Source organism: Quercus lobata, chromosome 10 (genome assembly GCF_001633185.2).
Source record: "Quercus lobata isolate SW786 chromosome 10, ValleyOak3.0 Primary Assembly, whole genome shotgun sequence".
NCBI lineage: Eukaryota > Viridiplantae > Streptophyta > Magnoliopsida > Fagales > Fagaceae > Quercus > Quercus lobata.
The window spans coordinates 38,454,128-38,479,126 of record NC_044913.1 but is presented as its reverse complement, the minus strand read 5'-3'; the positions used below and the strand labels follow the sequence as shown (position 1 = coordinate 38,479,126).

Here is a 24,999-nt window from a genome sequence, read left to right as displayed (position 1 = left end):
AGTGATGACCAACTTGATGACGATGAGGTCCTTGATGATATTGGAGATGAACAGGAGCCTCCAAATGAAGGTAATCATGAAAGCAGTCCAACTATGGCAGTCCATCAACCTTCATCACTAAGCTTTTCACAAAACATGTAGGATAATATGATTGATCCAACCCCACCATTTGAAAAGCCCACTCAGAGTATTTGGGACCCTACCCAAGAGTTTTATGTGGGCTTGCTTTTTGCCGATAAGGATGAACTACAAGCTGCTGTTAAACGCTATCACATCAAGAGGAACCAAACATTTTGTGTAAGAGAGTCAGATCCAGAATGTTGGTCTGTAAGGTGCAAAAATTGTTCTTGGCATCTTCGAGCATGCTTCTGGGCTACATATGGGTTATTTGAGGTTAGGAAATACAATGGTCCACACACATGTACAGAGTCCACGCTCACACAAGATCACGAGCAATTAGACACCCATGTTATTGAAAAAGAGTTGAGGGATGTTGTCAAAAATGATTCAACCATAAAGATTGCTTCACTTCAACAAACTCTTTACAATAAGTACCAATACAGGCCTTCTTATTTTAAGGTGTGGGAGGCAAAAGAGAAAGCAATTGGTAGAACGTTTGGTGATTGGGACAAATCTTACCAATTATTGCCAAAATGGTTGAAAGCTTTGACTGATTCAAACCCGGGCAGCAGGGTTATTTGGAGAACAATACCTGATACTATGCCAGGCTGTGCGATATTCGAGAGAGTGTTCTGGGCTTTTGGTCCATCAATTGAAGGTTTTCAACATTGTAGGCCAGTAATTAGTATAGATGGAACTTTCCTATATGGTAAGTACAAAGGTACGTTACTGATTGCATCAACGTGGGATGGTGACAACAGACTTTTTCCACTTGCCTTTGCCATTGTGGAGAAGGAAACTGATGATAGCTGGTATTAGTTTTTGCGTTGTATTCAGAGTAATGTCACTAATCGGGAAGGGTTATGTGTCATATCTGATCGTTATCCTGGTATAATGGCAGCGATACGAACTATATGTCAATTGACACGTTGGTATCATCGTTTTTGCCTTCGCCATGTGGCTAGCAATTTCAATCAACAAATTGGGAATAAAAACTTGATGGCTATGGTAATGTGGGCAGGCATGGAGAATCAGTTACGAAAGTATCAAATCACCAGGGATAGAATTACTCAATTAAGTGCAGATGTTGAGAAGTATTTAAGGGAAATACCAGTGGAAAAGTGGACGTTAGCATGCGATGGTGGACATCGTCATGGGGCAATGACCACAAACTTGTTTGAAAGCTTCAACGGAGTTCTAAAGAGTGCTAGAAATCTGCCCATAACTGCATTAGTTGAACTTACATACTATCGTTGTGTCGCCTACTTTGTCGATCGGTATACTAAGGCATGTGCAGAGGTTACTGCCGGTGAACGCATTACGGCCTATGCAAAGAATAAATTCAATAAATTGGAAAAAAAGGCACCAAAGCATTCATTTACTGTGTTCAGTCATGAAGATGGTCTGTTTGAAGTCAGAACACCAATAAACCCTAACTCTGCATATAGGGGTAATCATCGTCATGAGGTAAATTTGAGGCAGAACACTTATAGTTGTCAAAAATGGCAGGTTTATAAGATTCCGTGCTCACATGTCATTGCCGTGTGTAAATATCAAGGCATCTCTGCAATGCGATATATCGACTGTTGCTACCATTTGGAAGAACAAGTTGCTTGTTATGCACCTAGATTTCGCACGGTTCCAGACAGTGTACATTGGAATGAGCCTAATTTCCCGGTCTTGTATCCTAATGTCAAGCTGCGCCATGAAAAAGGTCGACCAAGAACAACTCGGCTTCGAAATGAAATGGACGAAGGGGCAGAGCATCAACCAAGGCCATTGTGCAGTCTCTGTAGGCAAGAAGGCCATAATAGAAGAACATGCCCCACTCGAACTGTGGCTGGCTCCACTAGTGACTAAACTAAATGACCCAACATAAGTATTCAATCTACTTCAGTGGATTGGTTGGACTGTTGTTTTTTTTTTTTTTTTTTAATTATGTTTTTAAGAGTTGGACCATATTGTTAGTTTGTATTATTTGAAAGAACATGATACTAATTCCATATGCTATGATGTTACAGCGTGCACATCAATCATTTTGTAAGAATCTATGTGCTTTCTTTGCTTTTTTTGGTTTACAGTGTGCACATTAATCATTTTTTCTTTTCTATTGTAAGAATTTATATACTTTCTTTGTTTTTTTTATTTACAACGTGCACATCAGTCATTTTTTTCTTCTATAAGAATCTATGTACTTTTTTTTGTTTTTGTTTACAGCGTGCACTTTAGAATAAGAATCATTGTACCAAATAGTGTACTTGAATCTATCCTTATCTATTTCTAAAAAAACATGACAAACCAAACTGGTTCAGTCAAAAAAATATTGAAAGAATAATATGCGTACTTTGTTTATATCTCTCTCCTCTATTTCGGCAATGGGAACAATTTTTTTTCTCCTATTTCGGCAATGCTATTGCCACAAATCCATTCCACATTTTATTTTTTAAAGAAATGATAGGTACACACAATTTTTACAATATTTTAACAACAAATTTTAAGTGGAGGTTGTTATTGTTAGATTAAAAAAGTAATATAGTGATAAATTCAAATTTGAACTAATAATAATTAATTACCTGTGATTTATTGTGAAAATATTATAAAAATATTGTGAGCATAACACTTTTTTTTTTTTTAATTCCTCCCCAGATTTCGGCAACCACCTTTTTTTATAAAAAAAAAAATTCACCTATTTCGGCAATGGCATTGCCACAATTCCATTCCATTATTCTCTCCCCATTTTCGGCAATGACATTGCCACAATTATCCAAAAAAAAATTTCATCTATTTCGGCAATACCATTGCCACAATTACCAAAAAAAAATCGCCTATTTCAGCAATACCATTGCCACAATTTTTTTTTTCCTCACATTTTCGGCAATTCCATTGCCACAATTATTATTATTATTATTTTCTTACATTTTCGGCAATCCCATTGCCACAATTCTCTTTTTTTTTTTTCCTCACATTTTCGGCAATCCCACTACCACAATTCTTTTTTTTTTTCCCTCACATTTTCGGCAATCCCACTGCCACAATTTTTTTTTTTTTTTTTTTTTTTTTTTTTTTTTTCATTTTCGGCAATCCACATTGCCATAATTCTTTTTTTTCTTTTTTTTTTTAATTTTCGGCAATCCCATTGCCACAATTGCTAAATTTTTTTTTGTCCCCTATTTCGGCAATGGCATTGCCACAATTAGGTTGTCACCGATTTTTTTTTTTTCCTCCATTGGCACAATTCTCTTTTTTTTTTTCCTCACATTTTCGGCAATCCCATTGCCACAATTTTTTTTTATTTTTTATTTTCGGCAATCTCATTGCCCCAATTGCTAAATTTTTCTTGTCCCCTATTTCGGCAATTGGCATTGCCACAAATTTTTTTTTTCCTCCCTATTTCGGCAATGGCATTGCTGCAATTAGTTTGCCACAAAATTTTTTTTTTTTCCTATTTCGGCAATGGCATTGCCACAATTACTTTGCCACAAATTTTTTTTTAACTAATAATAACTAATTACATGTGATTTATTGTGAAAATGTTGTAAAAATATTGTGGACATTACACTTATTTTTACTCTTCTAGAGATTTCGGAACCTTTTTTTTTTTTCTTTTCCTCACATTTTCGGCAATCCCATTGCCACAATTTTTTTTTTTTTTTTCTTTCCCTCACATTTTCGGCAATCCCATTGCCACATTTTTTTTTTCTTTCTTTTCCTCACATTTTGGCAATCCATTGCCACAATTTTTTTTTTTTTTCTTTTCCTCACATTTCGCAATCCATTGCTCATTTTCGGCAATCCCATTGCCACAATTCTTTTTTTTTTTCCTCACATTTTCGGCAATCCCATTGCCACAATTCTTCTTTTTTTTTTTCCTCACATTTTCGTTTTTTTTCTCACATTTTTCCATTGCCACAATTCTTTTTTTTTTTTTTCCTCACATTTTCGGCAATCCCATTGCCACAATTCTCTTTTCTTTTTTTTTTCCTCACATTTTCGGCAATCCCATTACCACAATTCTTTTCTTTTTTTTTTTCATTTTCGACAATGCCATTGCCACAATTACCAAAAAAAAAATTTCTTTTTCACCCCTATTTCGGCAATGGCATTACCACAATTGCCTTTTTTTTTTTTCGGAGCACTCCACACTCGGGCACACAGGAGACAGCACTCAGGCAGCAGAGTTGGGCAGAGGAATTTCGGTATCCACGTTGCCGAAATTCAACATTTTCTCTTTCCTCCTTTTGCATCTTCTCTCTCATACTTTTGGCTGAATTTCGGCAATGGTGATACCGAAATTCAGTCTCTCTCCTCAAAATCCCAAATAACTTTCAATAGTACCTATAACGCAAATTAAGTTCAGATTTTGCAATATTAACCCAAAGACTCCCCAATTATTCTTTGCTCAAACAAGACTCTAACTCAGAATTCACACCTAAACCTTTGCCTAGGAAGCAAAGTAGTCTTAAGACTATTCATGTTTGTCACAACTATGGTGTTTTTGGAGTACACATTTGTCCAAATTGTTTAAAAAATCATCTTCATAAGCGAGTGTTCAATTTGTAATAAGGCTATGTCATGTTGTTTGGTGAGTCATTAAAAGCCTCAGGTATTTTTCCTCCATTTCAAGGGAAGGTTGATCCCTCCCAGTCCTTCCATAGACGTGCAAGGACCAATGCCTCTTCACCTTCATAATAAAGACTTGTGCCGTGTGGGCAAGGAAGATCCCAAAACTTGAGTGTCTTTCTGTATCTCCTTTGTTTCAATACTTCCCACTTATTGTTGGACATTTTTATTGATTCCATTGGCTATTATCCTTGCACTTCATATATCCTAGGAGCATTTGTACACAATTCCATGTTGGTATGTATTGCCTTTGTTTATTTATTTATTTACATTTAGCATAGTGCATTGTGTGCCTTTTGTTTTTGGTCAAATATATAATTTGTTTTTTTTTAAATGAAAATCCAAAATAGTGTGTGTTGGTTATTGAATGTTCAAATAGTGTGTAAAACACCTATATACGTTTAGACCCTCAATTTACAAATTACCAACACAAGCTTATAATCAGACAATGTATGTGCGGAATATGAAAATAAGTTAAAACAGAATTGGTAAAACAATCTAAACCGAAATTAATTACAACCACAGCAGTAATTATAAGGCAAAGATTAAGAGAAGAGAGATTCAAATACAAAGACAATACATAGATGTTTTATCGAAGAGGAAACCGAAATCCTCGGCGAAAAACCTCTCCGCCGCCCTCCAAGCGGTCAATAATCCACTAGAGAATAAAGTTAGGATACATGAATAGCAGAAGACCCTCCAAGCCTAATCTACCCAGTGCACCTAAGCCCTCCAAGCTTCTTGCTCCAACAGAGTTACGTCGAACCTTGTCTTCTCTAACTTACTGGATCCTGCAATCGCCCATTGCATCAACCAAAATAAATTGGTCCCTTTCAAACTGCTTCCCAGGTACCAAAATGCCTCCTCACAGATATGGGTATGGTGAGATAAAGATTTGGTTAATGTACCTCTCAAGGATGTATCAATGGAGAGGGTGAGAGTAAAAGAATTTGGAGAATCAAAGGATGAAAATTATGGATGAGTGAATCTTGTTTTTCTCTAGGGTTTCTCTCTCAAAATTCTCTCTGGAAGCTCTCTACTTTTCATAGGTATAAGGATATTTATAGTAGGGTGAGTGAGAAATGCGAACAGTCAGGTTTCTAACAAACAGGGCATTCTAGCGACTCAAGCTCGGGACTGGAACGAGTCACGAGTTTGAGTCGCGAGCTAACTATTTGGCCAATTTGGAAGTTTTGTCCTGTAGTACTCCAATTGGCGTGACTTTTCAGCTCCCCTACATGCTTCACATGTGTGCCACCTTTGGCGACTCGCCAGTCGCGAGGCCCTTCTTGAGTGCACACTCTTGAGCTTTTCTTCACACTCTCTCTACCCTTACATGATTTCCACCTAAATACAGGGTTTCTAAATGCTGAATTACAAGCAAATTTGGCACGGAATAAAGCCAACAAAATGATTGAATAAATTCAACCTTATAGTTATGTACCCTTGGTTGGCCATAGATTGTACACTATCTATATTTGTGTATTATTTGTAGCCTAGCTTTGTATCTTCGTGCACTATCCAATTGGTGGAGCCAAGTTTGGTGGCCACATGTGTGAATGTTGGTAGACAATCAATTATGTGACTAATAGCTTGTTTTTATACTTAGATCTATATGAATTTGTTGTACCTTGAATAAAATTGGCCATAAGTGTTTTAGAAATACTCAGCCTCAAGCTCAACAATCATTCTCTAAAACAATTGTAAGAACATGGTGCAAGAAGATGATGATGTCGAAAGTTGAGAATTAGTAAGAAGAGTTAATGCCTTAAATTACAAATTTCTAGAGAGCAATAATGACATGATCATGAGTGTTTTTCACCCTTAAGATCGAAGATAAATCAATGATTCAAAAATGGTGTAACTCTTTTGTAATTGTTTGTAGATTCTAGGTACTTGCATTATTTTCTTCTCTTCTCTGCACTCTTGGTTCATAATAACTGCTCCTCCAAGGAGTATTCTACACAAGTTCCTTGGAAAGTCCAATGTAAGGAACAACAATGTCTTGCATCCATGTCATATCCTTCACAAGATTTAGTGAAAATTCAAAATTGCATCAAGGAGTTATTAAATTTTGTTATCTTATAGTTTCCCATTCCCATCAGAACAGGGATGGACTTACATGGGGGCCCAAGGGGGCCCAAGCTCCCCTAATATTCCTAAAAAAAATTATTTTATTTTATTTTATATATAATATAACTAAGACCCAAGACAAAATAGAGTTGGGCCCCCCTTACTTCAAAAGCTTGCCCCTCCTCCAATACTAAAATCTTAACCCAGCCCAAAAAATAATCTTCAACACTTTTTACAAATAAAATCCCAGCCCAATAAAGTCAGAATTTACCCATTAAGTAAAAAAAAATGAAAATTAGAATATCAAATTGAGAGAGAGAAAGAGAGAGAGAGAAGAATCTAGACAATACCCAAACCCCCAGTACTCACACAAAGCCAACACAGGAGTCACAAAGGGATAGCTGGCCAGACCCAATTGCTAACATCGCCACCATCGATCAACACGACGCCGCCCTCCATCTGCCAAGAAATTCTCTTTCTCTTTAAAAACTCGAAGTGTTTAATTGCTATGATATATTTTTTCTCCCAATACTTGATATCTGATAAGGTTGTACTAGTCTGCTAGACTAGTGTACTACTATCCTGTGATTGTGTTTTTTATTTTTGGGTTTATGGTTGTGATTGTGAATCTTTATCTTAGGCTGTTGTTTTTTGAATTTTTGCTCAGATTTGTGTTGTGACTAGTTGTGAGATGAGAATGAGATATGTGAGTAAATTTATATTATAGATATAGAGAGAGTGTGTGTCAGATAGTAGCGAGTTAATAATAGTGTTATTAAGTGTTTGACTATTTATTGATTCTCAAAAAAAAAAAAAAAAAAAAGTGTTTGACTATTTATTGGTAGTGAGGGCAACAAAAGTGGGTTAGCAAAGCAGTGAGTCAGGAAAAAAAAATGGTAAAGTTAGGAAAATGGTATGTTGGCATATCATAATAAATTGACAATGTCATAGTGGGCAACAATCTATATAGGGTTGAATATTTAATACACTATTGTCCCACAAATTGAAGAACATAACAAAGACAAATACATCATAGAATAAAAATGTGGCACAAATTGAACAAAATAAAATTGTCACACTTGTTCACGTTGCTAACTCATAAGTCATAATGCTTTAATTATTATTTTAAAACTATATAAATTTATGAAACTAATAAATCTATCAATTGAGAAGACTAAATTTATATTTGATGCATTAAGTATATCACCCACATTCTAAGATTCATCTTTACTTAGTAACAACAATTAGTCATTTTGTAAAAATAAAAAGAGCATCGAGTTCCCTTTTCGTAGATGATTGCATTATAATGTATTAAGAAATAATTATATTTTGTGTCTTTTGTCTTTGTTGGTAGATGGTTACATTTTAATATATTAAAAAACAATGATTTGTGTATTTTTCTTGATAGTTTATTAATGCTATACGGATACTCATTTGAAGTTTTTATTTTTCTTATACTCCAGCCCTCCCTAACTTGAAATACTAGGTCTGTCACTGCATCAGAATCTGCAAACTAAAACCCCAGTTCCAATTAAATGGCAGGCAACTAGGGGTGGCCAAATCTGACACGATCTACAAACCTGACATGACTAACTCGTTTATAAACAAGTCATGGGTTGAGACTAAACGAGTTCGGATCATATTCAGGTTGACATGGTTAACCCGTTTAATAAACGGGTCGGGTTCGTGTTCAACATGTGAACTTGTCTAACCCATCTGACCTGTTTAGCTTATTAAGTTATTTATTTTTTATTTATTATTATTGCTTAATTTATGATTGTTTTTATATGTTTATTACTATATTTATGGTTTTAATTGTATTTTAATTTTAGATATATGGAAATTGATAAAAATTATATAGGTTAGGTATGACCTATTAATCAAATAGATTATTAAACGGGTTATTTATATTGACTTTTACATGACTTGTCAATTAAACTAGTTAAACGTGTTAGGTGGTCAGGTCGACTTGTTTAATAAACAAGTTGTGTTCGAGTTGAGGATTCCTGACACTTTTACTAAACAGGTCGAGTTCGAGTCAACCCATTTAGCTGAATACTAATGACTTGATACGACACAAACCCGACCTGCAAACACGAATTGCCACCCCCTATAGGCAACTTCCCTTTGTTGGTGGACACTTAAAAGTCGGGATAATTACAGTAAACCCACCTGTGATATGATCCGTTTTCACTTTGCCTACTCGTGATTTAAAACTTTACACTTTGCCTACTTGAGGTTAGCTCCATTAGCCTTTCTGTAACCCACCTCTTCGTTTGCCATTAAAAAAACACATTTTTAGGCAAAAACGAATATAACAAGAATCAAAAAGTGAGGGTTTTAAATTAAGAATTGGCAACCAAATTTACACAATTTCAAGCTGAGCTCGGTCCCTTCCCCGTCACAGTTGTAGTAGTCCACCAATAAATTTGCTCTCTCGTTCTTCTCTTCTCATCTCTATCAATTCTTTCTTTCTTATTTCATCAAATATATATATATATATATATATATATATATATCAATGTGTAAGAGACAAAAGAAACACACTACAATACCAACTTTTAGATGCAATATCTTTTTAAAGTGCCAAGCCTCACTTGAACCACCGGTCCTTCGATATATATATATATATATATATATATAATGTAATCAATGTGTAAGAGACAAAAGAAACGCACTACAATACCAACTTTTAGATGCAACATCGGTCCTTCTATACATATGGGTGAATATGTGTAACGGAGAAGAAGTGCAGTTCATCAAGTTCACTTTGTGTGATTTTTGTTGGAGAGAAGGACATTGAGGGATGATAGTGGTTGGGGAAGAAATCTAGGAGGATATAGCTTACTTGAGGTAGATATTTGCTTTGGGATTTTTTTTTTTTTTTAAAAGATTCAGGTGATAGGTTTGAAGTTGGAAGGCTCCTTTCTTTCTTTCCTTGGTGGTGTTGGTTGTGCAGAAAAGACTGGAAATTAGGAGAGGGATAAGTTGAGATCAAGGTCAATCCACAACAGTAAGAAACCAAACCCACTCTCAAAACGTGTTGCTGGATTTCTCTCCCTGTCTTACATTCCGATCTAGCACCTAGAAGCCACCACCACAACACCAAACCCATGATTGATCTACCATGATCCAAACGCACGGCTGGATTTTTCTATTCCTCACACTTCAGTTGTTGGCTTATCTCTATCTCACTCTTTCTTTGTTGAGAACGTTACTGGTTGTTTTGAGATGTTGGTCTTCTTGTAAAATTTGGTTCAAAATTTTGAGTTGTTGTGAAATTGTTGATATTGTTATAGATTAAAAATAATTTCATTGAGCCATTTGATTGGTGTGTTGTTCCTCCACTTTGTTCTCATTGAAGTTCATGAGCAATGAAAAACCCTAGCTTTATGATTCTTGTTATATTTGTTTTTACCTAAAAATGTGTTTTTCTAACGGCAAACGGAGAGGTGGGTTATGGAAGGCTAACGGAACTAACCTCAAGTGGGCAAAGTGTAAAGTTTTAAACGATAGGTAGGCAAAGTGAGAATGAGTCATACTACAGGTGGGTTTACTGTAATTATCCTCTAAAAGTCTGATAGTTCTTCTTTATTATAATCTAAGCCTTGCATTAATGGTGGTTTCATTCGAGACCACAATGGGCTATGGATTATTTGATGTAGTAGATCAGTACGTTGGCCCACCAACGTTTTATCTGAATTTTGGACGATTATAGATGGTCTTCAGCTTGCAGCCTCTCTTGGCATCACACAGAGTTGATAGTGAAGCTTGATTACATTTATTGACTAACCCTCTACTTGCGCAGACATTTTTGCTCCTATTGTCAATGATCGTAGAGCTCTCATGACATTGATATCTCTTCTCGAGCTTCTTCATTCTTACCTATGATGAAGGGAATCGAGCAGCGGACTGATGCACACGAGCCATGTTTTTCTAATGGAAAATGTATACTACTCATTTGATTGCAATTGGTTTATGTCATTTGCTACATAGGTACTCCACATAAGACTGCAAAATCCTTCAACTTTAGCTTACCACATTCCTAGCTAGTAAATGAGCCACATTAGTTACAATTTCAGTTGACTTGAGAAACCACATTCTGGTTATGGTAGAATATCTTCAAGGTGCTCATAGCTTCATCAAATATTTGATGTGTCCAGTTTTGGAACCATATGATCCCTTCCCCTTTAAGGCATTATTTCAAAATTGTGAGAAAGGCACATTCCAATATTAAATCTTGAACCCCTACTTTTCCTGTGCAAAACATTATGTTTAGATTGTTGCTATATTGCTTCTACTTCCTCTGCTTCGTGCACTAGCTTTTCCTTTTTGCTTGCTCGCACTCACATGTCTTCCTTGCATGTGCTACTCGTTGGCTTTTAATACTATCATTCATTCTATTTTCAGGTTCATTTTTGCTAGCAGAATGTTTGTTGCACACCCGCCAAACAAGTATTTTAATTTAAATTGTTGGGAGCTTTAGTATTATTAACTTCCACAATTGACAGTTGCTTCCAACACCATCCCTTTATATGTCAGATCTTGGACTTTCCCCTTTTCTCATTTTGGATTATGGTGGGCTACTTTGTACACACTCTTAGCAGTAAAGGCAGATTTTTGTACTTAAAAATAATGATTTATAACCTATTATGTAAATATGAATTGTACTCTTTCTTAGCTTAATCCATGATTATTTTCATTCAAATAATAATAATAATAATAATAATAATAAAATATCAACATTAAACGATCATATCATATATTATACATTATACACTATATAATAAAAATAAGGTCTTAAAAATTGTGTCAAGTATATATGCCTTCTCTATATAACAAGTTGATATATTATGTCTGTGCAATGCATGACTTAATCAAGAATCATCTGTAAATTTAAAAAAATAAGAATTTTTTTTAATTTAATTAAAATGAAATAATAAAATAGATAATAAAAATAAAGTAATCTTTTACTCTTGTTTTTTGAAGCGAAGTAATCTTTTGCTTTAAGTTATATAATGAATACATGTTGTGTAATGTAAGATTAAGTTTTTATTAAAAAAATCATATATAAGTCCAAAATTAATTGAATGAAAGATGGTAGATAACTATGCAACTAATATAAAAGGAGATACTTAAAAACAATATAAAGGGAGTTTGCATAATAATATATATTAAGCTTCAAAGCTCAAATAATAACCACAGCATATTTAAATGAAAAACCCTTTAATTCAATAATTAAAAATGATAAAAAAATAATTGAAAAAATTAAAAAAATAAAAGTAGAGATACTTACATGCGAATTGAATTTTTGACTTTGAAGGCGAGGGAGGAGTCACCGATTCAATAGTTAAAAACAATTCAGCTTTATAAAAACCGAAAGTTTAGTTGTAATATAGAGAGACTCACATGGAACTTGAATTGACCTTAAATCATGATGAATCCATATAGTTATATGCAAAAAGCGTTAACAATTACAAAGCACAAATAGAATTTTAAAATTTAAAAATAAATAAACATTGATAAAATATTAACAATCAATAAGTAAAGATAACCTGATATCAAATTGCACTACAACACATGAAAGACATGAAATTTGAAAATGATACACCAAATAAAACCCTTGAACAAATGCCCCAACTAGCACAATTGAAAAAAAAAAAAAATCAAAATACTAACAAACTATATACATAGAATAACCAAAACCTTAAAACACACACAAAATATAGTTCAAAATTGATAACTAAAAAAAAAATAAAAAAAAAAATTTGACAGGAACCAAGAACTTAAATAGATGTCCCTTATTTTGCTTTTTTATAGTAGGTTTCCTTTGACATAATATCTATGCATGCAAATTTAGAAACAAATAACAATAAGTAAGATGAATTTATTTAATCAGAACTATCATATACAAATGCATATGTGTAAGTTGCAGCTTGTAAAAAACAAAAAAAAACAAAAAACAAAAACAAAAATATGGGGTGCAAGAGGGATTGTACAATAAGACCATGGGTGAATACATAAAAGTTTTGAAATTTTCTATAATAGATTTTTAGTTGAAATCGGATTTAAATTTCTAGAACCTAGATGGTAAAGTTTTAGTTAAACTAGTATGTAGCCCCGTGCTACCGCACGGGAATTGATATATTATTAATAATGAGTTTATTCATGTTTAAAAGACTCAGTTAAGTCTAAATTCATATTATTAATCATAAAATTCCATTAACAAAATTTAGCAGTATATATATTTTACACAGAAAGATGAACTTTAGTGACAATGTTTATCCAAAAGATCCATTCACACTTTTGAATCTTCAATCTCTATTGGTGATTGAAATTTTCGCAGCTTAAAAAATTTTAAATTAAAAAAAAAAAAAAAAAACCCTCAAAGTTGTACTCATTTTGTAGTTTTACGATGGGTCATTTTGTAACATGATGGGCATTTGTGTGAAGAAAAAACCTTTGAAGTTCCATGGCTGATAAAAGAAATTCTTTCCAATCTCTTTTTATAGAGAGAGGGGTTTGTGCGTGTTTTTATACATCCTTCATAGTTGTATTATCACGAAGCAGGTCCAATGGATTTAGATTGGTACTACCGATTCCCAAAGCATGAGTGTTTAATGTGTTATTAATTTCATCTCATTGGCTTTTGCACATGACAGCAAAATTAAAAATAATTAGATTGTACACGTGAATAGTAAAATTGGACTCCAATTTCATATTCTAATTGAACAATTGGAATGATAATATATGATAGTAACAACAATAGGAAAATTCAAATAAAATTTCAAATTAAATTGTAACAATCTGAATAAAAAATTCTAGTAGAAAGACAAGGTGGAGTGATCCACTCCAAGAAGGCGACCAAACTTGCATAAATATAGAATAATAAATCTCTCTCCGGAAAATTTATATTGTTCATAACCTTTACCTTCATTTAACATTTTAAAAACATAGTGACTCACATCTGCCATCCAGACATCTACAGTCGGGTCCTCTCCAATTCGCGTGAGATTCCATTGACCACTAAGTTCCTTTGCAGCCTGCAAAAAGTATCATCCATCGGTCCACAACAGTGCTTTCTTCATTGTTATAGGTGCCAAACCTGAACAAAAAACCAAATATAAGGATAGTGAATTTTAGGCATAATGTGCATCTAATTACATATTAGCAATTTATAACAAATGTAAAGATGCAAACTTTATAAGTAAATAGTAAACAAAACTCAGTGTCAAAACCAAGAAGAAAGCACTTTAATCCGAAACTCAGTGCAAATGTAAAGATGCAAACTTTGTAAGCAATTTATAACAAAGATGCAAATTCTAGCTTTGCTATCTTTTTGGAAATTATGCAATGTACCCAAACTAAGTTCTTATCACCGATATTAATCTCTTTGGTTTTCACATTTGACTACAAAATCAAGAAAAAACTTAATTAGTACAGTAACTCACTTGACCCGATACATAGAAGTGGTTTTAATGAGAATGAGTCCACATACATTTAGCTACATGATGCAAAATTCAACTTTAATTTCAGATTCTAGACACATGGCACAAAATTAGAGTTCTAATTTGGAATTCAATTTCACACTCTCTCTGCTTCACCTATTATTTTATATATAGATTAAATTATTGCTAAATTTTATCCATTGATTCAAGGAAATCTATATATTTATATATATATATATATAATAGGTAAAGCAAAGAGAAAATCCAATTAAATTTCAAACTGAAATTCAATTAGAGTCTAATTTTGCGCTACATGTCTCATTTAATCTAAATTTTAAAATTTTGTTCCAAGAAAGTTAATTTAGTGTAAAAATTGAATTTCAATTAGAGTTTAATATTGCGCCACGTGTCTCATTTAATCTAAATTTTAAAATTTTGTTCCAAGAAAGTTAATTTAGTGTAAAAATTGAATTTCAATTAGAGTTTAATATTGCGCCACGTGTCTCATTTAATCTAAATTTTTAAAATTTTGTGTAAAATTAATTAATTTAGTGTAAAAAACGAGGAATCCAATATAATAAACCATAAAAAACATAATTATATAACTAAAAAAATTCAAATATATAAGTCATCTATCTATATATTAATAGGTAAAATTTAGAGAAAGTTGAATTAGAATTTGAAATTATAATCTAATTTTGGACGTGTCTAAATTTATGTGAGACTACACCATAATTATTCACTTAAGTATGTGCCATGTGTCTACTTAAGTTTTTTAATCCTTGTGTCAAGTGAATTAATGAGTTCAAAATACTAAGAATCTAATATTAATGAATTATAAAATTTTAAAAATCACCACATGTTTCTCAAAAAAAAAAAAAAAATCACCACACGTTCTATCTTATTAAAAATTAGAAAAAAAAATTATCATAAGTAGTACTAAATTTAGGTAATAATTTTAATATGTGACTAATTATATTTACTTAAAAAAATCATTTAAGTAATTATCTATATTTTATGATAAAAATTGTATTTAATTTTGTTAGGACATATGTGATTCACTTGATATGAATATATGTCACTATTTTATGTAATTGGCTAATCTTTTGACAAAACACACTTTACTTGGAATTGGGTAAATCTAGGTGTTTTTAATATTTTAAGAAATTGTGTTTCAAGATCAAGTGTTGAAGTCATTCAAGTCTGTCCAAGAAACAAGCTGAGAAGTGCAAATTCATTAAAACTCGACAGCTAGCTCGACAACTGCATCTATCGAGCTTAAGAAAGTTGTTTTAGTCTATGTACTCGACAGCTGCTCGACAGCTCCTATCTGTCAAGGTTTAAGAAAGAAATGGAAATTCTAATCTGTTTTCTTGGAATCCATGAATGTGTCTTTAGGCCTTCTTTTCTCTTAACCTAGACATATAAAAAGATTATTTTAGAGGCCATCAAAGTGTTCACAAGTTGCACAAGTGTTGAGCAAAGTTTGTTCAAGCAAATTGTGACTGAAGACAGAATTTTTCCTAGTTCATCATTCTTGAAGAAGTTGATGTGTATGTGCACTGTAGGATTTTGTGACCAAGCATCTTCTTGATCTTCATTATTATGATGAACTGAAGAACTTTGCAACCCACAACCTTTTCTAGTTGGTGATTGAAGTCGCTTACTAGGATCCGTGTAATTGGTTAGCCGTGCATCGAAAGGAGAAATTGTCACTACAGAACAAGTCCAATTGGGTATTGGGGTAAGGGTTCAACTGTAGGTTGGTATAAGGTACTGGGATTCCTTTACTTGTAACCGCTTGTTGTGATAATAGTGGAATTTCGGGAGTGGTGACCTGAAAATCAGCCAGTGGGTTTTTGCCATTAGGTTTCCCCATTCGTAAACAAATCACCGTATTATTTATTTTATGCTGTATACTTAATTTATTGGTAATTTGTTTGTGCTATCACGCATTTGCATGTTAATTAACTTAATTAATTCACTTGGCTAAATTAATTGATTAATTTATCACAATAGGTCAATTCGTTTTTGGCCTATCAAATTTTAAATGTATCTATACGTATGCATGAATGCATGTGTTACATGTTTTTTTTTTAAAAAAATTGACTAATTATTTATATTTTTATAATAAAAATTTTGTTTAATTTTAAATGCATCCATATGTTTGCATGGGGTTACATGCTAGTATATTCTAACAATTATAAATAAATAAAAATTAATATACGTGAGGTATTTAAAAAATTTATAAAAGAATTTTTTAGAAAGAAATTTATAAAAGACTTAGTTTGAAAAGAATTTAAATTTGCTAAATTTAAATGATAAAATTTTACCTAAATTATACTATTGTTAAATTTTATCCCTTAATTTAAGGAAATATATCTAGTGTGGGGTCATGGGCCCAGATCATACAATTGGGTTTTGAGCTGAAGGCCCAAGCCGAGGATAAGGGATCATCCGAGAATGGGTAAGTATAGCCAAGGAAACCCATGCTAGTGGATAAGGAAAACAATATTGAATATAATGGCCTAGGAGTTTGTGCCGAGGATGAATTTGTCCTCGGCTAGCCAAGGCCGAGGTCCGTAAAGGATGCCTGCCATCTAGAGGTGCGATCCATGAAGTTTTGGAAATATAGATAAGCATTGCAGGAACAAAAGACAAAGAAGAATTCCAAAATATCTTGGGAAAAACTGCTATCACCGCATTGAATGCACCCCAGCTAACTCTCTGGCCGCATTAATGAGGAAGTGACCTCCGCACAATATTATTGCAACCTTATAACCACCCTAAAAGACATCTAGAGGGGGCTGATGGGACAAGTATCAGCATAAACCATCAACTATCCACGTGTAGGATGGAGATGAAGGAAGATATGTGGTATAAATAAAAGTAGAGACCCCAGAGATCGGGGGGAGAAAAAGGAGAAAAGAAAGCACTGTAGCAATCTCAACAACTCCTGTAACCATTATCATCCAATATATACTAGAATAGAGCTCCTCAGATTGTGCTGAGGACAAACTTTTTTGTACAAACTTGGTTTGTTTCTGTTTGATTGTCTTGGAAACTCATTATAACTGTTATCCCATTCACTAAACCCTAGTTCTTCTACCCATTCTCTACAAATTTATTGTACTAGGTTCACTGGGCCAGTATCCCATACATTTAGGCCTGGGCTGAAAATCGTGTCCCTATAATTGGCGCTGTCTGTGGGAAGAGCTTGTGCGTTGGTGAATGCAACGGTTAATCATAGTGGGATCAAACTCCTACCAGCAAGAGTCCCTCGAGAAAACCATTTTGACGGTGGTGCATGCTACACGAAAGCTTCCCCATTATTTCCAAGAACACATAGTTGTTGTCATTACTCAGCTTCCGCTCAGGTCTACACTTCAAAGTACTGATTATGCGGGGAGGATTGCTAAGTGGGGCGCAGCTCTAGGGGCTTTTGACATCAAGTATATGCCCCGTACATATGTTAAAGGGCTAGCTCTCGCGGGTCTAGTAGCCCGGCTCGATGAATCCCCATTGGGGAAAGAAGTCGAGAACATAAGTGCTAGACAGAACTAAGATCTTGCATGGTTCTCAAACTCAAACCTATGGGGAAACTAGTTACTTTAAAGAAGAACCTTGACTATGTCAGATCCCCTCGGATCTCCTGCTAAGCGTTATACAGAGCCTTAGCTATGTTGGGTCCCTCAGACCTCCTACTAAGAAGAACCTTAGCTATGTCGGATCCTCTCGGATCTCCTATTAAGCATTATACAGAGCTTTAGCTATGTCGAGTCCCTCAGACCTCCTACTAAGAAGAACCTTAGCTATGTCGGGTCCTTCAGACTTCCTGTTAAGAAGAACCTTAGCTATGTCGGATCCCCTCAGATATCCTGCTAAGCGTTATACAGAGCCTTAACTATGTTGGGTCCCTTAGACCTCCTGCTTAAAAGAACCTTAGCTATGTCAGATCCCTTCGGATCTCCTACTAAGCATTATACAAAGCCTTAGCTATGTCGGGTCCCTCAGACCTCCTGCTAAGAAGAACCTTAGCTATGTCAGATCCCCTCGGATCTCCTGCTAAGCGTTATACAGAGCCTTAGCTATGTCGGGTCCCTCAGACCTCCTGCTAAGAAGAACCTTAGCTATGTCGGATCCCTTCGGATCTCCTGCTAAGCGTTATACAGAGCCTTAACTATGTCGAGTCCCTCAGACCTCCTGCTAAAAAGAGTCTTAACTTAAAAAGAGCCTTAACTATGTCAGGTCCCTCAGGCCTCCTGCTAAAAAGAACCTTAGCTATGTCGGATCTCTTCGGATCTCCTGCTAAGTGTTATACAGAGCCTTAGCTATGTCGGGTCCCTCAAACCTCCTGCTAAGAAGAACCTTAGCTATGTCGGATCCCCTCGAATCTCTTGCTAAGTATTATACAGAGCCTTAGCTATGTCGGGTCCCTCAGACCTCCTGCTAAAAAGAGCCTTAGCTATGTTGGGTCCCTCAAACCTCCTGCTAAGAAGAACCTTAGCTATGTCGGATCCCCTCGGATCTCCTGCTAAGCGTTATACAGAGCCTTAGCTATGTCGGGTCCCTCAGACCTCCTGCTAAGAACTTTAACTATGTCGGGTCCTTCAGATCTCTTGTTAAGAAGAACCTTAGCTATGTCGGGTCCCTCAAACCTCCTGCTAAGAAGAACCTTGGGTATGTTGGGTCCCTTGGACCTCCTGCTAAGTGTTAAGCAAAACCTTAGCCATGCATGAGTTCTCGAACCACATGCTTTGAGAAAATTAACACACATGGCATCTTTCTATAAGTGTCAAGACAGAGCCAAAATTATAACCAACTCCTCAAATTGGTAGCTTTGAAAGGAGCAATTTACAGTACAAATATGGGGCGCGTGAAACGACACTCCCCCGGGTGTAAATCAAAGGATCAAAACATAATTAACTCTTAAGAATTCAAAACCCCACCTTTTTTCTCGGATGAGAGGAAAAAACCGGAGTTTTAAGGGGCTATTGTGGGGTCATAGGTCCAAATCATACAATTGGGTTTTGGGCTTAAGGCCCAAGCCGAGGATAAGGGGTCGTCCGAGGATAGGTAAGTATAGCCAAGGAAACCTATGCTAGTGGATAAGGAAGATAATATTGAACATAATGGCCTAGGAGTTTGTGCCGAGGATGAATTTGTCCTCGGCTAGCCAAGGCCGAGGTCCGTAAAGGATGCCTGCCATCTAGAGGTGTGATCCATGAAGTTCTGGAAATATGGATAAGCATTATAGGAACAAAAGACAAAGAAGAATCCCAAAATATCTTGGGAAAAGCTGCTATCACCGTATTGAATGCACCCCAACTAACTCCCTGGCCGCATTAATGAGGAACTGACCTCTACACAGTATTATTGTAGCCTTACAATCACCCCAGAAGACTTCTAAAGGGGGCTGATGGGACAAGTATTAGCATAAACCATCAACTATCCACGTGTAAGGTGGAGATGAAGGAAAATATGTGATATAAATAAGGGTAGAGACCCCAGAGATCGGGGGGAGAAAAAGGAGAAGAGAAAGCACTGTAGCAATATCAACAACTCCTGTAACCATTATCATCCAATATATACTAGAACAGAACTCCTCAGATTGTGCCAAGGACAAACTTTCTTGTACAAACTTGGTTCGTTTCTGTTTGATTGTCTTGGAAACTCATTATAACTGTTATCCCATTCACTAAAACCTAGTTCTTCTACCCACTCTCTACAAATTTATTGTACTGGGTTCACTGGGCCAATATCCCATACATTTTGGGTCTGGGCTGAAAATCGTGTCCCCACATCTAGATTATCCACAAATTCATTATTTCTTTTATTTTTTTGAGAGGTCATTATTTCTTTTTATTGATATTTAAAAATTCACTTCACTTACATGGACCAAACATTCATGGGTGAAGAGAACCACCTTTTACTTTTTTTATTTTACGCTTAATTTTTTTTTCTTCTTTTTTTTACGCTCAATAACCATATAGATAAGTATTTACACAATTTTGACAATATCTATAATTGTATGGCTGACGTCAAAATGGGTTATTATAAATCATGATAAACTCTATTCCTTTATGGCTGATGTCAAATTGGTGAATCACTTTGCCCAACTAAGGCTTAGAAAAATTGTTGCCACTTTATGAACCACTTGGCACAACTTCCTTCTCAAAAAAAAATGGCACAACTACGACTTCTAAACTCAATTTTTATCTATAAATTCACTTCGCTTACATGTACCCAACATTCATGGGTGAAGAGAATCTCAGTTTTTATTTTTACGCTCAATAATCATCTAGATAGTAGATAAGCATTCACACAATCCTGGTCATTTCTACAATTGTTGCAACCACAATTTTTAAACCCAACTTTTGTTATATAATATATGATATGATATGATATGATTTGAATAAAATATATAATTCTCATGTAGTTTGGGATAGTTTCACATTAAACCCATAAATTTTAACTTTTAATTAAACCTGTGAACCTTTCAAATTGTTTCAATTATACCACTAAGCCTCTATCAGCTTGTGAGCATGCACTTTTTTTTTTTTTTTTTTTGTTAAAGGTTAATAATTTCCATTTATTATAATTCGAGATTGCAACATTTTTCAATCACAAAAAAAATCTAGGAGTATGATGAGTATTATGCGTTTGTGGGTGAAATAATTTTTTCATATAATAATTCATCGCACCCTAGGTATTTTTGTGATTGGAAAATGTAGCAACTCTAAATTATATATAATGAATTAAAATTATTAATCTTTACAAAAAATAAATAAATAAAAGAGCTTTTGAGCATGTACGTGAGCCGTGCTTAGAGACTACTATTATTAAATCACCTTAGCAATTAAATGATATAATTATTTTTCAAATTAGACAAAATTAATCATTCCCAAAATGAAGAAAGAAACAAAACTCCTTATTGCTCTCATCCAAGTGAAAAGTGACCATAGGAACTACGATTTTTCATCTTTATCTATATTTTTTACTTACAAATTTGAGAAAATTGGCTTTTTGCAATATGAATCAATGGATTCGATCAGGATTTTCATACCAGTAGACGAAGCTTTAGCATCTTTGTTGGCTCCATTGATGTCTTAGTAGCCAACAACATTAGAGAGAGGAAGTCTAAGGCAAGGCACTGACACAGTCATGCATATCCTTAATACCATTGTTTATAAACACATTGGTGACAGTACTATAAATCTATAAAGCAAGTAACTTTTATAATTTATCATACCCGCTTATTGCCGAAACAATGGTGCTAAGGATTTGCATGACTGTGTTAGTGCCTTGCTTGGACTTCTTCTCTCTAATGTCATTGACAACGGAGACATCGATGGAGCCGACAAAGACGTTAGAGCTTGGTCTATTGGTATGAAAATCCTGATCGGATCTATTGATACATATTGCAAAAAGCCAGTGTTTTCAGATTTGCAAGTAAAAAATAAAAATAAAAGTGAAAAAAACATAAGCAATGGAAGATGTAGATAAGGATTCATTATTAGTGCCTGCTTGTGTTTTTGGAAATTGTTTGATAGAGGAGAAGTGGTGTTGTGTAACTGCTCGGTTGTAGCCAATAGGTTAGAATTTGTAAAGTGTATTTCGAATTTTTGGAGATTGATTTGGTGGAATACAAATTCTTGTACCATAGTTTGTGTTTCACTTATATGTTTCATCAATCACGATTTGTCATTTTTTTTTTTCGATTTTAAACTTTGACTATTTTACAAGGAAAGTTAAATAAATACATGATAAATTGTGATTGGTAGAATATAAAGTTCTATATAAAAAATTGGATAGATGATTTATATTCATTTTAGTGTAGTCCATTTTTATTTGAAGAAACATACACTTTTTAAAGATGTACTTTTACTGGTAGGGTGTAGGGGAATTTTGAACCAAGAAATAATAATAATAATAATAATAATAATAATAATAATAATAATAATAATAACAATAATAATAGGTGAAGCTGTGAGAAACTCAAATTAGAATTCCAAATTAGAGATCTAATTTTGTGCTATTTGTTCTAAATTATTTATTCTTAAAGAGTTTTATTTTTTAATTTTAAAATCAAATGTGGGACAACATCATAAATATTCATTAAAGTGATTTATTAAGTACAAAAATCAAAGAGTCTAGAATAAATGAAAAAAAAAAAGTACTTTACAATAATTATAAAAAAATATGGATAATTTACATTTTATATTTAATAATATCTTTACAAATTTTTAAAGAGTTAATAAAATATCAAAATGACTATTAATAGTATTTAAATTATATATATATATATATATATATATAAATTATATCATGCATCTTATTGTATATCTTTAAGTGCATTCATGTTGTAGGGGGTGGGTTTGAGCACTCCTTCTATTGGACGAAAGGTCTCAAGCCCAATTGGTCCAATACAATGAATTTTTAGAGAATGGGCTTAAGAATTAGGTGTTAGTCTGAACCACCATCATTAAACACAGTTAGGTGCGAACTGACCAATAAGGAAATGGGTTCAAGCAGGAAATGTTGTCCCCGGGCCTTTCGTCCGAGGAGCTTGGTATTCTTCTTCTTCTTCTACTTTCAGTACTAGGTTACAGTGGTTTTCAAGACCGTGCAAACTGCTGTAGTTTTCTCTTTTTTCTCTCTTCCTGCTCTTTTTCCGCGATACCCCATTCTTGGAGAGTCTCTCACATTATATTCTCCCTCTGTCCCACTTTGTTTGTCATGTTTGAAAAGTCAAACTTTTTAAGGGACCATCAGTCGCCTTCTCAAGCCCTCTGTAAGTTGCGGCAACCAAGGCTGCACTGTTCAAGGGTCCTTTCCTCATTAATGCGGCCAGAACGTTAGTTGGGCGCATTCAATGTGGAGGTGACAGCTTTTCCTTGAATTTCTCCTACACCATACCTCCGTGTGTGTCCTACTGTACTTTTCCTTTTTTCGGGGAGCGCTTTGGGAGGCTGCCTTCGAAGGCGTGCCGTTCTTTCCTTCTGGATTCTGGAATGCCAAGGACAGAATTGTCCTCAGCAACATCTCTAGGCCATTTGGACTTTCATTGTACGTCCTCAGACATTTTCCTCTCTTCGGTGCGGGCCTTGGGTCCAATACAAAGTGGGTCGGGGTCGCTAAGTTCTTTAGTCCCACAATAGCCCCTCAAAATCCTGATGTCCGACTCCTTGGACAGAGAGTAGGGTTTTTGTGACATTAGGCCTCTGTCACGGCTTGTCAAGTCTCGTCCTCCATTAATACTAGTGATGAGAATCACAAAGCATTCAAGGATCTATTGCATGTTCCAGTTGGGCCTATTACTAAAGTAAGATCCAAGAAGATCAAAGAACACTTAATGGGCTGATTCAAGAGATTTGGGCTGATTCTAACGCAAGACATTCAAAGCTTGGCCTAAAGGAAGATGAAGGTGTAATACATTTAATCCAAACTATTGAGGGCTGATCTGCTTTGATTGGACATGATTTATGGCGTGGATTAATGGCTAATTGACTTTCTAGCCTCATATTAGTTAATAGCCATTTTTCCTATTCTGGAACTTATTATTTTAGACCAAATCTACCTTAATTTTAGGCTTTTATTATTTAGAACATTTTTTAGCTATTTTCCTATTTTGGATATGCTAATTTCATACCAAATCAACTTTTATTTAGGGTTTTATTATTTAGTACGTTTTTCATATTTTCTATTTTTCAGTCATGCCTTATAAGTAGCATGCACTCATTGTAATAGAGAATTATTGAATAAAAATCAGAAAATGTGAGGCTTTGCTCTTCTTTTGGTTCTTCAAGAACTGTGAACTTATCAGGGATTCTTCCTTATGGTGTTCAAACTTTATACATTTGGTTCGTGATTCAATTATAATCATTGGGTCAAGGTGTTACTTATACCTTTGGTTCGCGTTTCACTTATAAATGTTGGGTCAAGGTTTTCTATCAAAATCTGAATTTTAGCTTTCTTGGGCAAGTATTCCAATATTTTTGTTGGGTCTCAAAGCGTGTCTATTGAGGTTCGCATCAGCTAGAGTCTCTTCGTTTGCCCGAGACACGTTCCTAGTGCCTTGGTATATGAAGCGTGTCTTCATTAAATGCTGGCGACTCTGCGTTCCCCACGTTCAATGGGGCAATGGAGATCTAACGGTGGAGATTTCCTCACCTTTATGGGCGGGAAAACCCGCACAGTTATTTTTAATGGGAGGTATAAATACCTATTTGAATGGACTTGTCTCTTTACCTTTGTACTTAAGAGTTCTTGCGTACATATCCTGAGTTCAGTCAAACCTCCAGCCAAACTCAAGTCTCTCTCCAGCATAAAAAGCCTGTCCGAGGAGCTTTTCCTCATTTCTGTAAGTTTTCTTCTCTCTTCAACTTATGTTTTCCCTCTTCTAAGTTTATCTTTCTCTTGTTCCTCTCCTTCTTTCGTCATCCCCTGAGTCTCTTTGGCCATTTCTAGAGATGGGTAAATTAAAAAAGTTGGTTGAGACCGAAGAGGTAATGTAAAAATTCATCGCTGATTATAGGGTACCCCCCAATGTGGGTCTGAGGTACTGTGAGGAAGGGGAATGGCACTTTAGGAGAAATACAGGCAAGGTAGTGATCCCCATACTCGCCTTTCTAGAAGGGGGCGTGAGAATCCCCATGAGGCCAGTAATGAGAGATTATCTTAGACACTTTCGATTAGCCCCCACCCAGTGTTCTGCTAACGTATTTAGGATCCTGGA

The 24,999-nt window shown here is 34.8% G+C and overlaps 2 protein-coding genes across 2 annotated transcripts; both read left to right on the top strand.

Annotated features, from left to right (window-relative positions):
• The first annotated feature begins 147 nt into the window (after window positions 1–147).
• LOC115964717 lies at window positions 148–939 on the top strand. The gene has a single exon (XM_031083977.1). It carries the CDS (start codon window positions 148–150, stop codon window positions 937–939), a length of 792 nt encoding a protein of 263 aa, XP_030939837.1.
• A 75-nt stretch (window positions 940–1,014) lies between these two features.
• LOC115964716 lies at window positions 1,015–1,980 on the top strand. The gene has a single exon (XM_031083976.1). The coding sequence runs from the start codon at window positions 1,015–1,017 to the stop codon at window positions 1,978–1,980; it is 966 nt and encodes a 321-aa protein (XP_030939836.1).
• Window positions 1,981–24,999: the final 23,019 nt, after the last annotated feature.